Genomic DNA, 15222 nt, shown 5'->3' with positions numbered 1-15222 from the left:
CATAAACATGGTATAAATTGAGAATTTATGCATCGATTGTGTCCAATATATACCGATTCTAGAAGAATCTATGCCACGTCATAGACGCGGCACTAAGTTCCAATACGGAAGGGGTTTATGCCGGCATAAATTCACGTGGCAATTCATGCCGGCATAGACACGGCATAGATATCGGGTCCGACATGCCATAGATAGTGCATGAACACGGTACAGACAGGGCATAGATAGTGCATATATAGGGGCATAGATACGGAACAGACGCGGTATATACACCGGAAGCAGCTCCGGAGGCAAATCATGGAAATCGCCCGAATCGGGCAAAAATAGATATTGCGGACATAGATTGCATACATGTCCGCCTTTGTGCGGGCTTGACCGACCTTCGACCTTTGATCGTAAACACGCAAAGGAATATCCGAACTCACAGTCGACTCCGATCTCCCACGACTACACGACGCCCGAGTGATACCTTTTGACGCTATCTGTCCACTTAGAGCTAGGTTCGAGTGATCCTCGATCGTCGTGTTCTCGTCGAGGATCGTCGGGGCCGGGCCCATCGGTATCAGGAACTGAGGTTCTACGTTCTAGCACGATCAGGTATAAGGTAAGTCCTTTGATGAGGCCGCAAACCCCGATCGATCTACCGATAAGCTTACTTTCTCACCGCCTTGCCTTCAGATAATCGGTTTCATAACTCCTGTCATACTGCGTATTATACCCATACTCAATCATGAGTGCCAATGCCCATCGCGGCTTACCGAGGTTCGCCGACACCCGTCCTGGCGGCCCTAGCAGGACCAACTCGCCTGCTCCTGGAGCTACCCCGAAACAACCCAGCCGTGAAAGGCAAGAGCAGATGTTATCGTCGGCTCAACGCAATCAGTACAAGACACCCTTTCAATCTACCCAATCCACTCACCAAGGAACCCCTCTCCCTCCTCGCCGGACAGCGGGACGCCCACAAGACTTCGAAGATGATGAAACCCCGGTCGCTGTTCGAAGGCAACCCTCTTTCAATACCTCCTCGCAACAACCCGAAAGACTTGCCTCGACATCCAAATCCAGACCCGAATCCCAGTCTCGTGATCGACTCATGCCCTCTCCAAATATCCGATCGCCGACGACAAGTATGAACCAAGGATCAACAGCTCGTCAGCTCACCTTCATCACGAGTCAGCTGGCAGGAATGACGGCCACCGTGGCCAGGCTCTGCGAAGAGCTCGCCACGCTGAAACCGTTGCCTGCAAAGGTCCAGGAACTCAAGAGTCGAGTCAGGGTTCTGGAAGAGCGTTTGGCTGATTTCGAAACCGCACCTACCAATGTCGCACAGCCGGCTTTGGATGATGAGGCAGCTAAGGTAGAAAAGGATAAAGTCGCATGTGGGAGGATGGTCAGAGCGGCGGCCGAGCTGGCGTATGGATGTCGTCCGGGATCGAGCGATGCGTTGAAGTACCCACGAGATGACGCTTGGCCGACGTTGGGAGAGGTTGAGGGCGAGGGGGATCCGGCGATGCGATGGGATTTGGACGCTGCTCTGACTGCTGATCACAATAGTCGGGAGACAAACAAGCTCGTCAACATCCTGAAGTGAGTCGTAGCCGGTGCGAAGGAGACGCAATTCAGCCACATCACAGCACTAACCGATTTCTCCGAATGCGTACTCCAGGAACCAGCGCTCATCTGTTGCCCTTCCGAACGACATCCCTCTCGAATCGGTTCCGCAGTATAAGGAAGCGACCAACCTTTACAATGCCGCCATTACGAATTTCTTCAAGCAGCTGAGGAATGCGTTCCATCGCGAGATGCTCAAGGAATGGGGAACCGTCGGGCGTGAGAAGGTTATGGCGGAGATAGCGGAGCTCGAGAAAGAGTTGCTTACCGCAGGGGAAGCCGGGTACGACGACATCAAATCGAGGATCAAAGAGAAGAAGAGTTTCGTCAAGGTCACCGACAAGAAGGCGGCGGATGCAGAAGAAGATGTGAGGGGGAACGTACGATCGAAAGCCCAAGGGGTGAGCACCTGCTATTTAGTCGTCCAATCCCAAACGATAATGCTCACGCTGTATCCCCTCGCATCCGGCAGATAAGCAAGCGAATCCAGCAGAGGAGGCCACTCGTCGAGACATACAGCGGGCCAGAGTGGAGCGGGATGGACAGTCAATACGCAGCAATTCCTCTGATGTGCCGGAAGCAGCCAGACGACAAACTGGCTTACTACTGGCCGGTGAAAGACACCGTTTACAGTCCCGCCATGCTGGCCGCTTGGGATGCCATCTGGGATGCGAAGACGCCTACGACCAAGGGATACACGCGGGGCGCAGTTATCAGCGAACCCGACGATACTGTAGAGGTAGAGGAGGCCGTTCCATACCTCCCTTCGGATTGGGAGTTCTTGCATCTAGCTCCCCAGCGCTGGATGTTTCGTCGAGCCTGGTTGATCGCCCATCCCGAGTTGAAGGATCAGATCGCGCCCTTCGACCAGCCGACCGACATCGAGGAGGTGAAGAATAGCGAATGGGTCCAGAACCATCCTTGGAGGATCAGGGGGAAGGGCGGACGGAAGGCGGGTGCCAAGCGCGGTCTATCTCAAGACTCCTCGGGCATGGAGACTGGACGCAACCGCAGTCGATCAGTCAGCCACACACCCTCGCTCCAACCGGTGGATGAGGACGATCGTGATAGTCAGATGGCCGCTTTCAAGAACAAAAAGAGACGACTCAATACGACGACTGCTGCAAGCTCCAGTCAGATGTCACGTACCCCCGAGAACACCGGGCTTGTCATCCCTCCGGGCGGATTTGATGAAGACGAGGAGCCGGAACAGGAGGACAACGAGCAGGAGGACGGGATGAATCAGGGCGAGAGCTTCCAGGAATCACAGTTCCCCACAGGGACTTACACTCAATCGCAAACAGCATATCAGCCTAGCCAGGATCCCTTCCGAACGAGTCTGCAACACGATTACAACACCTTTCGTCAGCGTCAGCTCCAAAACAATTCGACTTCGCGACAGCCACCGGGACCCACCTTGTATGAACCCGACCACGACGACAGTGGTGTCATGACTGATGGCTCGACTTACAACCCATACCAATTTACGACCAACATGCAAGATCAAGCCGCGAACGACAAGAACCCTATGAATTTCAACGACTTTGACGAAACCCAGTTCCCGAATTTGATGTTGTCGTTGGACCCGAAGGTCATCGAACAGCTCGGTTGGAAGTAGACTTGCCCGCCAGTTTGTCACGAGCCAGGAGACACTGTCCTGCCTGGCCATCTAGCGATTTTCATTTTTGGGTCACGAGTGTTCATGTATCTGATACTGTAATCGGCAATTAGCAAGCTCGGCCGTGCATTAGTGGTTTTACGCACGAGATGTCCCTGTCAGGCGGACTCACTCATTTGTCTATAGTATGTCACATGTCTAACATACTATCCTAGCGTGACATCTGTCCGTACTTGCTCTGGTGTCAGCGAGGCCAGCCTGACCGACAAGGACGGCGTACCTCCACCGATCTCGCCTGGCTGCACCTGCTACTCGTCGTTGTCTTCTGCGCCGTCGTGCTGATCGAGAGCCTCGTCCAAATGGTCGTCGTCATCTGCGTCTAGCCAGAACTCAGGTTCTTGACCATCCTGCGGCATGCCAGTGATAAGACTTAGCATAGTGCACAGTCTCAAGAGCGCCCAAGCAGTAATCCGCTCACCGTGTCGCACGACATTGAGACCAGACATTCGCCGTCAGTATAAGTCTGTAGGCGACTGACTATCGTCGACGCTGCCAGCGCTTGCAGGGGTACGAATCGCATTCGCAACCGCTGGTTCTTGTAAATACGTATGCCTAAGTCAATCGCACTGTAGGGCGCGCTTTGTCAGCAGACATCGGTAACATTCAGGTCGCTGATGCACTTACTTGAGCTCCCATGGGTATACACCTGCTGTAGCTGGGACGAACTGCTCCACAAAGGCTAGGTCGGTACGTAGCCGACCGTGGGCCAGGCGCAGATCGACTCCAAGGATCAGATGAATCCTGCAAAGCTCTCGTTCCCCATTCTCCCCGAGAGCTACCAGTGCGAATTGATCTTTTCGGCCCCGGCTGTATAGCATTGAACAAAACCTGACGGAGGCGAGAATGACAGCTGTCAACCACCGCACATTTATCGTGTAGCAGGTGTAAACTCACTTGAATCCGTTGAAGATGGCATGTGTATAAAGCGAGTAGCACTGACCACCGTCTGGCAGGGAAGGCCGGGGATCGGCTAAACGGGAAATGTCGACGAGGTTGCATTCGGGGTGATTGGCTGTGAGGTAGGTCAGGAGTGGCTGATACGCTCCGTGGACGCGCAGATCGACCATCCGGCGAGGCTGATAGCGATCGGGTAGCCTAATCGTTCGGTTGGCCTTGTTTCCGCGAGCTTCATCTAACATGAGGGTACCTCGGATCGCCTGCTTGTTCTCTTGCATGCCTTGCAAAGCCTGGATTTCGAACTCGCTTGCTTCCGGGTGAGGGTTCGCTAGTACATAGGCTAGCATCCATTCTAGACCCCAGGACCTCAACACCGTCGAAGGGACATCGTGTGGCTTCAAATTGTGATTGATTCTGGAGAGGACGCCGTTGTTTCTCTCGAACGGCCATGTCCCGTAGCCATGCAGGGGTCCGTATAAGCGGACAAACTGAGAGTAATGCATGGCGATGTGCCAATTGGGCGTAAGATGACCGTCGAGTTGGATGATCGATTGAGCCGCATTTGATAGATATTGTACTCCGTCATCCGCGTCCTGCTGCGTGATCGAGTGTGCGTGCAAGATCCGAATACCGGAGCAAAACGACAGAATGGTACTGTACCATTTACGTCTGTCGGTAGACGGTTCCTTGGCAGGCGCCTTAGCAGGTGCCTTGCGACGCCCTCTGCGACCTAATGCTTGATCATCCACCGGGGGAGCTGGTTCATCGTCGGGATCCTGTTCCACGGGCTCGAAGGATATGTCATCAGACTCCTCCTCGCGCCAAGCGACGTATAGGGCGATGGGGAGCATCTGGACCACCCGTTTCCACTGATCGGCTTTGAGTCCGCTACCAGCCTTCTTCCGGTTAGCGGTGAATTGTCTCGTAATCCTCCTTGCTATGCGACCAAGATGCCCAGGAACATTGGCTCGTTCGTAGGTTGCAGTGAATCGGTCGATCCTCTCTTCCTCCCCGACTGCTCCGACGAAGAGACTCTCGTTCGCGAGCAGCATGTTGACTAGCGATTTTGCCATCCCGAGGAAGGAGTTGTGCAGAGGATCTACTGGATTCGACGCCGAGTGCTGGTATCCGATTAACTCGAGCATTGGCGACCATCTGACACCATAACGCTCTTCGATGCGCGCTCTTTCTCGAGGATCGTTTGTATCCCGATGGCGATAAGCCGCATCCAGAAGCTTTTGAGGATCACGCATGGGCAGGTCACGCCACTGGTACCCCCTCGCGGTATTGACGTCTTCCCGAGTGATGGCGCAGTGGTGACAGGGATGAGCTTTATTCGCGAGGCCGACGAATCCAGAAAGTTTCCGAGTAGCGGGGAGATCAGACGTGTTGAGTAGAACCCTTGAGCTGACCCGATGGAGCTGAGCCGGACCGCCGTTTTCGCTAAGCATCATATCCCACCCAATCTCGCATCGCTTGAGGTCGGCCACTATCGGGGCTAGAACCTTGTTGAAACATTCCTCGGCTGGCTCACGAGGACCCGGAATGACCGTGAGAAGGGCAGTGTAGCGGCGTTTGAAACACATGTCTCGAGGTAGGTTCCCTATAGCAGCGTAAATGACGCCCACTGACGAGTCCTTGAGACCTTTGACCGCGAACCTGCAACGAGCCAAGATGCCATAGGGTCAGATTTGCCGGGCAAGCAGCAAGCAGTGATGCGTGCACAGTCCGCAGGGCCGGCTTACCAATCACAGTTTATTATGAGTTGTAATCCAAATGGCAGAGCGGTGTGTCGGTATGTATGAGGTCCGTGGGTCTCGTCGACTACCGATCCGCTGGGCAAAACCACACGTTCCACATCCCCACCGACCGCTGACCTCCATGCCGAGCCGTCGACGTAGCCATCCTTGGGTGTCGTCACAGGCATAGTGTCCGCAAACCGATCTCGCACTATTCTTCCCCTGGGCCCAAAGTCTATCACATCGTTCTCTCTGCGTCGCCAGGCGTTGATGTTGTACGCGACCACTGGATCTCGCAACATCGCTCGCAGTTGCGTCGAGAGGTTGCAGTAGGGAATGATTTTGTAAGGCGTGCGGATGTGATTGATCGTATGGTATAACGGCGTATCGCAGGGTTCTCCATGAACAGTTGCCTGGCATCGATCCGACTGCAGGTTGGCGAGATTTTGATACGGAGTGAGTTCCCAGCATTCGATGTTCGGGCAAACGATGTATCGATGTAGGAACTGGTCTGGGTGTACGCCTAGACGGATCAACGCGGTTCGAGTGTTATACGTCTTGTCTTCCCACACTTCACCCCTCTCCATCTCTAAGGCCGTCACCATCTGCTCCAACAACGTATCGGTGGCTACTTTGCTCATCCCCGTTGCCTTGGCCATCGCGATGGTAGTGTAGATATGCCGCTCAACCGGGTCCAGATCGTGATGACGAAAGGCGTCGACCTCCTCCTCGTCGGGCTGCTCTTCCCCATCCTCTCCACCCCAATCATCGTCCGAGTCGTATGGATCATCTCCGTTATCGCCTACGCCGTTGAGCTCGGCCTGCTCAAACTGATCGCCGAGTTGCATGTAGTCCGCATCGTCGCCGCTGTCCGTGAACCCATCCCCGATATAGTTGTCGAAGTCCTGGTCGAGGTCTCCGATGTCATCAGGGTAGGACTCAGATCCGGGAGTGCTCGAGGCGGGAGGAGTAGCAGGAGGAGGTGTCGCGGGAACGTTGGATTGAGATGCAGCTCGAGGCAGGAGAACGTTTCGATCTCTGTGAGCCCGAACGACTGGGGCGGTTCGAGCGTATGGCCGATTCGGAATCGGGTTGTGTTTGGACCAAGTGGTATGGGCGATCGAACGATAACCGTTTGGATACAGCGAGCATTCGGGGCAGTAACAGACACGTTGACCTCGGTTTCCAGGCATGGTTCAGCTCCCCCGAGTGACCGCAGCTAACCGGAGCAGGATAAGTCGGACGTAGCGAGTTGTGAGGGACCACGCTATAGGGGACTCGCTCAAGGTGACGGCTTGATAGCATAACGATGAATGGTTGGAGAGGTGCTACGTGCTACTTGCTACTTGATACAAAACTAGGGCATATCGCATATCGTAGCTCTAGGGTGACTTAGGTGTCAAGGCAAGTCGAACTTCACCGACGTCTGCGAAGGGAATGTTGTTGTTCAGGTTTGCTGCTCTATGCCGGTATAGATCAGGTATAAAGCGTATCCGGACAGCTATACCGTGTTTATGTAGAATCTATGCAAGGTCGCCGAGTCTATGGACTATCTATACCCAATTCGTGCCATCAACAATTTATACCGGTATATATAGGGCATATATTCAGTATCTATGCCTCGTATATACCGCTCGAAAGATTCCCGTGTTACGCAGTGTCACACGTCGTCATCAGGTCGGTTCCGCGCTTCTAAGGGGGGATCGAACATCAGATGTAACTTTTATAACGTTCAACCTCGATGCCGTCAGCGGTCGTGGCAAGATATGACCGTGTGCTGTTGGTCTCTGACCATGATAGTCATGAAAAGAAGGGGACATAAGAATATATCCCTTTGATAATGATATCACGAATCCCCGTGTTCCGGAGCTCGCCTAGGCAAGAAACAACGCATGTCCTCTGTTCATTCTGTTTTTTTTTGCGGGACCCATTTCACACGAGGTAGAGCTGTGCAATCACTGGAAGACTTGTCACATCCTGATGTTCCGAGCTGGATAGGGCAGGTTATTGATGTCATGTCGCATGTTGACTGGACAAAAGACGGGTTTGAACGACTTGCAAGGTCGATTTCGACGCGCTTAGTCCCGCAAGAATCGTGTTGAGCAGCTGGGAATCTCGTTCAGACTATTCATCAAACCTCTATACCGTACACCTCAAGAATATATCTTAATGGCTCCCTAGATATTAGATGTCCATAGGCCACACCAGAGCGATAGATTTACGACACATAGACGAGGCAGATCGATACACCTCCACAACATACGATAAAGATCTCACAGTAACGACAGTCCCACCCGACGCCTGCGATCGTTGATAACTATACCTGGCGATTTGCATCTCGACATTCCATCCCTATAAATCGCCATACAACCCCCTTTTCGTAAAAGAACCATTTCACCCAATCACGTTACATGACAAGACGACAAGATGGCCCCCTTCAACCTGGACCAATGTATAGAACAAGCCTTCAAGAAACAACTCCTCAGCGAAGCCTTGTTGAGAGAGATATGTGAAAAGACGAAAGAGGTGTTGATGCGGGAGAGTAACGTGATACACGTCTCGTCACCGGTGACAGTCGTCGGGGATATACATGGGTGAGTATATCGCAGTGGAAATGCGAGTGGGAAGAGACGGCATTGCATAGCAGGGCTGATCGAGAATTCTGCGCATGGGATATTTACTCGGACAGGCAATTCTATGATCTGCTAGAGGCGTTTCGAGTAGGAGGAAGTGCACCAGAGACGAATTACCTCTTCCTCGGTGAGTGTTTCCGTCTCTATCGTTTTGCTCCATCCTGAATTGGTCTTCAGCTCAAACTCCTGTGCTTTCATATTCATCCCCGGGCTTTATCTTCACCTCAATTTTCTCTGATCGGCGTCCGATATGACATCGACCCACTACAGGCGACTACGTCGACAGAGGCCTACATTCCGTGGAGACCATCTCCCTATTAACATGCCTCAAACTTCGATACCCAGAACGAGTTCAGCTAATAAGAGGGAACCACGAGACGAGAGCCGTCACGCAGGTGAGCCATGATATGTTCCTGCATCTTCTCTACCTATCCCAAACACCTCTCCATCATTTGGTTCGGAGAGGAAGGGAGGATCCGCTCGGCTCAAGGATGTCAAACATAGAAATGTGGAGAATACGGCCCGCAATCTGCGGGCTGGGATGATCGAGCGTCCATTACAAGGCCGTCCGGACGGAACTCTTTGTCGATATCAAGCGTATACAGCTCGCTTTTGGCTAGTTGGAACCGGGTGGAGAAGGTCTGAAAGGGCGGTCGGACGAAGAACGGAGAACTGAGAAGCCGAGCGGTCCCCCGAGAATGATCCTTTTCTCCGTAACCTATCCTGTCGGAACACTAGCAAGAGTCTTGAAAGCTGATATTCGCCTCCTCGGCAAATGACCACGATCTAAAACTGCTAGACGTACGGATTCTACACCGAATGTGTACGGAAATACGGATCACCGGTCGTCTGGCAGTATTTCACCGACATGTTTGATTTCTTGACATTGAGCGTGGTCATCGACGATCGGATATTCTGCGTACATGGAGGCGAGTCTCGACTGTTCGAATTTCGAATAGGGTTCGTGCGTGCGAAGACGTGTGCTGATGGCCGTGGTGGAATAATAGGGTTGAGCCCGTCTATCCATTCGATAGATCAGATCAAGGTCATCGATCGATTTAGAGGTCAGTCCGGGTCAATCACCCGAACGCATACCCGCGATCGCTGACGAATCACCCGTCTTTGTCGCCCCGCAGAGATCCCACACGAAGGTCCGATGGCAGATCTCGTCTGGTCAGATCCAGATCCGGACAAAGAAGAGTTCGCCATCAGTCCACGAGGAGCGGGTTACACGTTCGGGTCGTCCATCGTCAAGAAGTTTTTGGAAATCAACGGGATGAACCATGTCTTACGAGCGCACCAGCTGTGTATGGAGGGTTACTGTGTCATGTACGACGACCGACTCAGTACGGTATGGAGTGCACCGAATTATTGTTATAGGTCAGCACAAGACGAGCTGGGGGACAAGCCGGGTCGTTCAGCGCTGATGATTTCGCTATTGATCGCAGATGCGGTAATGCTGCAAGTATTCTCGAGATATCACCAGGGGGAAGACGGTTCTTCAACGTATTCGACGCCGCTCCGGAGAACGAACGAGACGGGCCAAATCAAGCCGAGGCTCAAGCACAAAAGGTAAGTGGCATTGACTCTGGTTCCGAGAATGCTGCAGGGAGCTTGGGGCTGATCCGAGTTGCTACTCGACATTCTAGGCCATCTCGTATTTCCTCTAAAACCGCCACCTACCCAAGCTAATTTCGTTTCGCCATCTGCATGCACCTTTTGGTCACTACAAGTGAACCCTTTCGCATTTTCGTTGTATAAGCAATCATCTCGAGGTCATCCTGTGTATGCCCCACATGTTACCCATACCGATACCAATCCCCATTGGCAGCCGCTTAGTAACCGACTTCAGCGGTCAAGAGATCATTATATCCTGCCTCCCCAGACTCAGATATTTTTCCCCTTGTCCCTGTCACCATGGCTGCCAGACCCCTGAACCTCTGGGAAAGTCAACAACAGAGACAACGTTGGCAGGAAGACCATGAAGAGCCTTCATGATCAGGGAAAGAGATCAAGGTCCGGGATTCGAAAAGTGGTTTCAACTTCCGAGCAAAACGCTCAGACTGATGCGGAACGAGAAGTGATTTCAGAGTCAGAGCAAAACGCTCAGACCGATGAAAATTTGTTTGGTGAATCGACACCGGTCCATTCAAGGTGATATCAGAGTAACATCAACTCGTCCTTTTCTCAGTCAAGATGTGGCGAAACAGGGTTAGACGAGCGCGTTAGCATAAAAAAAATGGACATCTTCATGCCCGTTATCCGATTACAACGAAGACGTGTTCGTAGGAACGTAAAATGAATGTAAATATGAAAGCTTAGATCAAGAGCTTCTCGATTTGTTGCTAGGACGTCAGGAATCAACAGGAAATCAGCTTCCCTCTCTCTCTTGTATCGACAAGGACGCCTCCCTGATGAAAGTCATGTGGACTCACCTTGACAGCCTGGATCTGAGAGTTCAACTCCCTAGCCTCATTGGTCGTCACGCTAGCAGCGATGACGGCCCTGCTAACCCCACAAGCTCGACCGAGAGCGGTCTTGCTCGGCAAGAAGACGTAAGGGACGTTCTTGTCCTCGCACAAGAGCGGGAGGTGCAAGAGGATCTCGATGGGTTCGGTATCGGCGGTCATGATGATGAACTCGCAAATTCCTCGGTTGAGAGTCTATAATATATGTGTTTATGGTGAGGAATTGCAGAAAGAGTGAGTCGAGTGTCGGGAGTCGAGTGTCGGGAGTCGAGGATGAGAACGGGAAAAGACCGACCTTGGTAGCCTCGTTAGCACCCTTCTTGAGCTGCTGGTAGTGCGAAGCCTGCTGAACCAAGTCCAAGATCTACCCGAACGCCGATGAGAACAACATCTCCTCATCAGCTTCCCTATCTCCATTCATACGGCAAGTCGGGCGGTAGTACTGACCTGGTTGGTCAACTGGGCGTTGGCAAGAGGGAAAGCCTTGGGGTTAGGGGTGGTAGCCATTTTTGATCGTAAAAAGAGTCCGGTTCGGGTGGGTTTCGGAGGTTGTGCTAGTTGTAATTTTATCTATGTGTTGACCTCACGACTGGGGATCACTGGTCTATGCTTTTTTTGTGGAAGAAGGAAGAAGTAACGAAGGTGGTATGAATGGTGCGAGTTGAAGTTCGATCGCAAGGTGAAATATTTCGTCGCACAGACTCCCCCTCAGACCCTCGGGACTTCGCGCGAAAATCATTTTGGTACTTTTTTCACCCGACACATCCGATAATCCTCTCACTTCTCCGAAATAAGTTCGGCTTCATCACTTTTCTATGGCGGGTGGAAGCCAGCTAGCCATATCCCGTTCAGATGGGGTCAGACAAGGTCGATCTCATTACAACGTTACAACCAACTTGCCTATCTTGCTCAATCCCCAACCTCTCTCTACATCATTCTTATCTAACCCACTCGCACCTCATCAAAATGTTCGGACTCCGTGCTTGGCCCACTCCCGTACGCCCGCCTTTCACGCAAATCCACACGATCCCGGTCTCAAGCAAACAGTCGACTGATACCCACACAATACTCTCCCTCTCCCCCGTTTACAGTTCGCCCGCCCCTTGGCTCCCTTCATCGCCGCTACCGTCATCACCTACTTGGGAGTCGCCAAGTTGCAGGACATGGCCGTCAACAGTACGTCTTTCGCGTCGCCGGGTTTCTGAAGCGGAGTTACGAGTTTTGGGTTCTGGGTATCGTCGAGCGGGACGGCGACCGGGCTTGAGAGGATGATCTGGATTTGGCATCGATCACAAAGGGTATTCATGAGGCGATCGGTAGAGAAAAGACAGGGTGCAGGATCAGAGTGCATGGAATGACTGGAACTGGCAAACACTGGATCCTGGCATGAAGTCGGAACTCGGATCGATCGACGTTGGGCATGAAATCGATATCTCGCCATTTCTTCCGACGTCGACCTTGACGGTCCTCTGGCTCGACAACAACACTCAATTCTGACTCGGGAGCGACCAGTCAACCGGGTGTCTGCGTTGCGACGGCAACATGACACGAAGTAGTACGGCGAGCCACGACCAAAACAGAAGCGAATCCATGATTCACCTCAAACCTGAGCCGGTTCGAGCCTAGGCACGAGCTCGGATCGCTCCTGCTCCGATCAGATATCCTCAGCCAGCCCCGTCCTTCGCCTTACACATCTCGACCCTACCCCCGAATACCGGCCTCACCCCTATTCCTTCTTCGGGCCCTGGACCGCATTTCTATCGTATTTATCTTTTCCGAGGTTTGGAAGGCTGACAAGCTTTTTTTGCTCTCCTCCTTTTCTCTGTTACTCTCCTCGTGCTGCTGGACGGCGATTTGATCATGCCCGTGTCGAACACCTTATCCACAATCCCGAATTCATAATTACGGACATGCGGAATGACATATCCCTCCTGGCCTGATCCAAAAACACCTTTCTGCAACTTGGACGAACGCCAACATGACCACACCGGACTGGAACGAAACGAAACCAAACCTAAACGGAAAATAGCCCCCGAGGCTCTCGCTGACGTGAGTACAATCCCTCGATCGCTGTTTTTCTGCTATTACCGCGACCTGCTATCGTACCAAATCACTACATATTTACTGACGCACTTAACCCGCTCTATCCGTCTATCCTTTTCACCTCTTTCGCAATCACCGCGCATCCGCCTTTCGCTCAAATAGCCCAAGAACCCTTACTGTAAGCACTCTTCCCATTTTTGTGCTTGACCGGGACGCAGGCTGAATCAATTTCCGTTGATGTGGATATAGCCAAGGGCAAGAAGGCCGCTCACTAAATGTTAGATGACGGGTCGGATGAAGCATAGAGAGAAGACGGAAGGGGATGTAGCTTACAGCACAGGGTATGAGAGGGGGGAATGATGAAAAGAGAAAATCGACGTGGTAACAAAAGATTTACGTCTTGGACCCTTGTTCGGGTTGCGGTCGTGATTCATCGCTGGGATTGCAAGACTCGTTGGTTTGCTTCGCTCGATGTGCTAAGGAGTGCCCGGTCAACCTGCGAGGGTCTTGACAACTCATACGTTGCTTGCGGTTCAGCCAGAACTGTATCCGGGCACGAACAATCGAACTGCACGGTGGACCCTGATTTGGGATGTGAGAGCCGATGGTTTTCCGAACAGATTAAGACCGCAATGCTATATTTGACTTCAGGCCCTTGATTGCTGCCAGCGTCGTCGAGTGCAAATGAACCGCTTGGATGCGCCCGGCATCGTTCCGTGGACACGAACAGCTCTGCAATCATTCTCAGTCGCCACACGAATTAACTTGCTGCGTTTAAAAGGTCGTAATCGTCATGTTCATCTCGTAAAAAGGTTCGTAAAGTAGTCGTCTTAAATACATTCTAGTTCTCAAATAGGACCGCTTTTCTATCCCCCTCGTCTCGTCGTTCCTACCCGTGTTAGTTGATTGTCGTCCTATACCTTGGCGTTGGCTTTCAGCATCTCCCATTCTTCTTCCATGTGTTCCTTCAAGAGCGGGATATTCTTCAAGGTCTTGCCGCACTTGTGACATTCAAGGTCTGTACGGGACAGGGCTTCGTAGTCTTCTTTAGGTTTTGGGAGCTGTTTCGAGCCGGCCAGATGCGGGAAGGTCAATTCAGTTGGCTTCATGAGGTCAATTTCTCATCAAGATATACGATGAGACTTACAGTCTCGATATTGTCCTCCCGGACCATTCTTAGTACGTCATCCAGATGGAGAAAGAAACCGAGGTCGGGGCGGAAAGAATTGTAGTGGCCCTTCTTTTTCAGGCCGCGGCCTATCAGGTCGGAGGAGATTATATGTAGGTGGACGTGCCTGTCATCATGTCATCGAGCAAGAGTGAGAAGTGGTTCAAAGTTAGCAGGTAGCACGAGTAGCAGAACTGTGTTGGTAGAAAGAAGCAAGATCATCGTGCTTACCTCATACTAGGTACAGCATGGAAGCCGACCCAGATATCCCAAATGAAGCCTTCCGTCTTCAACATCTCATCCTTGATCATAGCTACACATTCTTCAGCGGCTTCTTTGAGCTTTTCCAGTACCATCATCGGAGGCGAGGCGGTTTCTGGAGATTTCTTGTGTCGGTTGAGACGAAGAAGGGAGGAGAGGGAGACGAGGTCTATAGGGAAGAAGTCGATCTTGTCTGGGGGTGAGGTGTTGGTTGGGAGTACTAGCGGGAGACGTGGGAGGACGAGGAAGTGGTATTTTGCTGGAATCATATCGTGGCAAGCGAGAACAGTCAGTAACAATCGAACGAACGATATGCCACCGTTGGTGCTCACCCTTCGGGTACAAGTCGAATATCGTCATGGTGTGTTGATTGTGTACAAGCTTCACATCCGACGGCAGGTCCCGGTCCGGATTGACAGCCTTGGCGTATCTGAAGAGGTTATCCGTCATCTCGTCGAGTTACAACTTTGCGACCAAGTTGTAGCTATGTCGAGAGCTGTGTCGAATAGTTTTAGTAATCGATATACGATAAAGAAAGTGACAGCCTCGACCTTCTGAACCGCTGGTTGCTGCTTGAGCTTGTCGATGACCGAGGAAGGGGAGCAACCTTTGAAACGCGTCGCGTCGGGGAATCGCGTCATCAAAGTGCTCACACTTATCAGCTTATCAGCAATCGGTCCAGTTTCCTACTCATTATGATATTATGACACACGACATCCAAGCA

General features: G+C 52.1%; 6 protein-coding genes across 6 annotated transcripts; 3 read left to right on the top strand and 3 right to left on the bottom strand.

The window, feature by feature from the left end:
* Positions 1-730: 730 nt before the first annotated feature.
* On the top strand, positions 731-3229 carry HD553DRAFT_338643 (uncharacterized protein; the record flags this gene model as incomplete). Its single annotated transcript, XM_046182360.1, has 3 exons — positions 731-1587; positions 1667-2012; positions 2084-3229. 3 exons carry the CDS (start codon positions 731-733, stop codon positions 3227-3229), a joined length of 2349 nt encoding a protein of 782 aa, XP_046040567.1.
* A 1358-nt stretch (positions 3230-4587) lies between these two features.
* On the bottom strand, positions 4588-5526 carry HD553DRAFT_260338 (uncharacterized protein; the record flags this gene model as incomplete). Its single annotated transcript, XM_046177404.1, has 3 exons — positions 4588-4872; positions 4936-5085; positions 5212-5526. Coding segments are annotated over 3 exons (750 nt in total), but the record flags the coding sequence as incomplete, so codon positions are not given.
* Positions 5527-8058: 2532 nt separating this feature from the next.
* On the top strand, positions 8059-10435 carry HD553DRAFT_20927 (Metallo-dependent phosphatase-like protein). The gene is made up of 8 exons (XM_046177151.1): positions 8059-8519; positions 8615-8685; positions 8829-8953; positions 9358-9487; positions 9566-9622; positions 9695-9938; positions 10007-10130; positions 10208-10435. The coding sequence occupies exons 1-8, from the start codon at positions 8353-8355 to the stop codon at positions 10226-10228; spliced, it is 939 nt and encodes a 312-aa protein (XP_046040565.1). The 5' UTR covers positions 8059-8352; the 3' UTR covers positions 10229-10435.
* A 348-nt stretch (positions 10436-10783) lies between these two features.
* HD553DRAFT_303740 (13 kDa ribonucleoprotein-associated protein) lies at positions 10784-11679 on the bottom strand. Its single transcript, XM_046178915.1, has 4 exons — positions 11474-11679; positions 11322-11390; positions 10994-11221; positions 10784-10903 (listed from the first exon to the last, which is right to left on the bottom strand). Exons 1-4 carry the CDS (start codon positions 11531-11533, stop codon positions 10877-10879), a joined length of 384 nt encoding a protein of 127 aa, XP_046040564.1. The 5' UTR covers positions 11534-11679; the 3' UTR covers positions 10784-10876.
* A 159-nt stretch (positions 11680-11838) lies between these two features.
* On the top strand, positions 11839-13719 carry HD553DRAFT_303738 (ATP synthase j chain-domain-containing protein). Its single transcript, XM_046178914.1, has 5 exons — positions 11839-12022; positions 12118-12202; positions 13056-13075; positions 13232-13247; positions 13319-13719. The coding sequence occupies exons 1-5, from the start codon at positions 11879-11881 to the stop codon at positions 13342-13344; spliced, it is 291 nt and encodes a 96-aa protein (XP_046040563.1). The 5' UTR covers positions 11839-11878; the 3' UTR covers positions 13345-13719.
* Positions 13720-13849: 130 nt separating this feature from the next.
* HD553DRAFT_303735 (uncharacterized protein) lies at positions 13850-15009 on the bottom strand. The gene is made up of 4 exons (XM_046178913.1): positions 14831-15009; positions 14469-14757; positions 14217-14364; positions 13850-14130 (listed from the first exon to the last, which is right to left on the bottom strand). The coding sequence occupies exons 1-4, from the start codon at positions 14946-14948 to the stop codon at positions 13984-13986; spliced, it is 702 nt and encodes a 233-aa protein (XP_046040562.1). The 5' UTR covers positions 14949-15009; the 3' UTR covers positions 13850-13983.
* Positions 15010-15222: the final 213 nt, after the last annotated feature.

This window comes from Filobasidium floriforme (assembly GCF_021052385.1).
Source record: "Filobasidium floriforme strain CBS 6241 chromosome Unknown HD553scaffold_1, whole genome shotgun sequence".
NCBI lineage: Eukaryota > Fungi > Basidiomycota > Tremellomycetes > Filobasidiales > Filobasidiaceae > Filobasidium > Filobasidium floriforme.
Note: the sequence above shows the minus strand (reverse complement) of the source record. Positions and strands in the feature narration are given on the sequence as shown.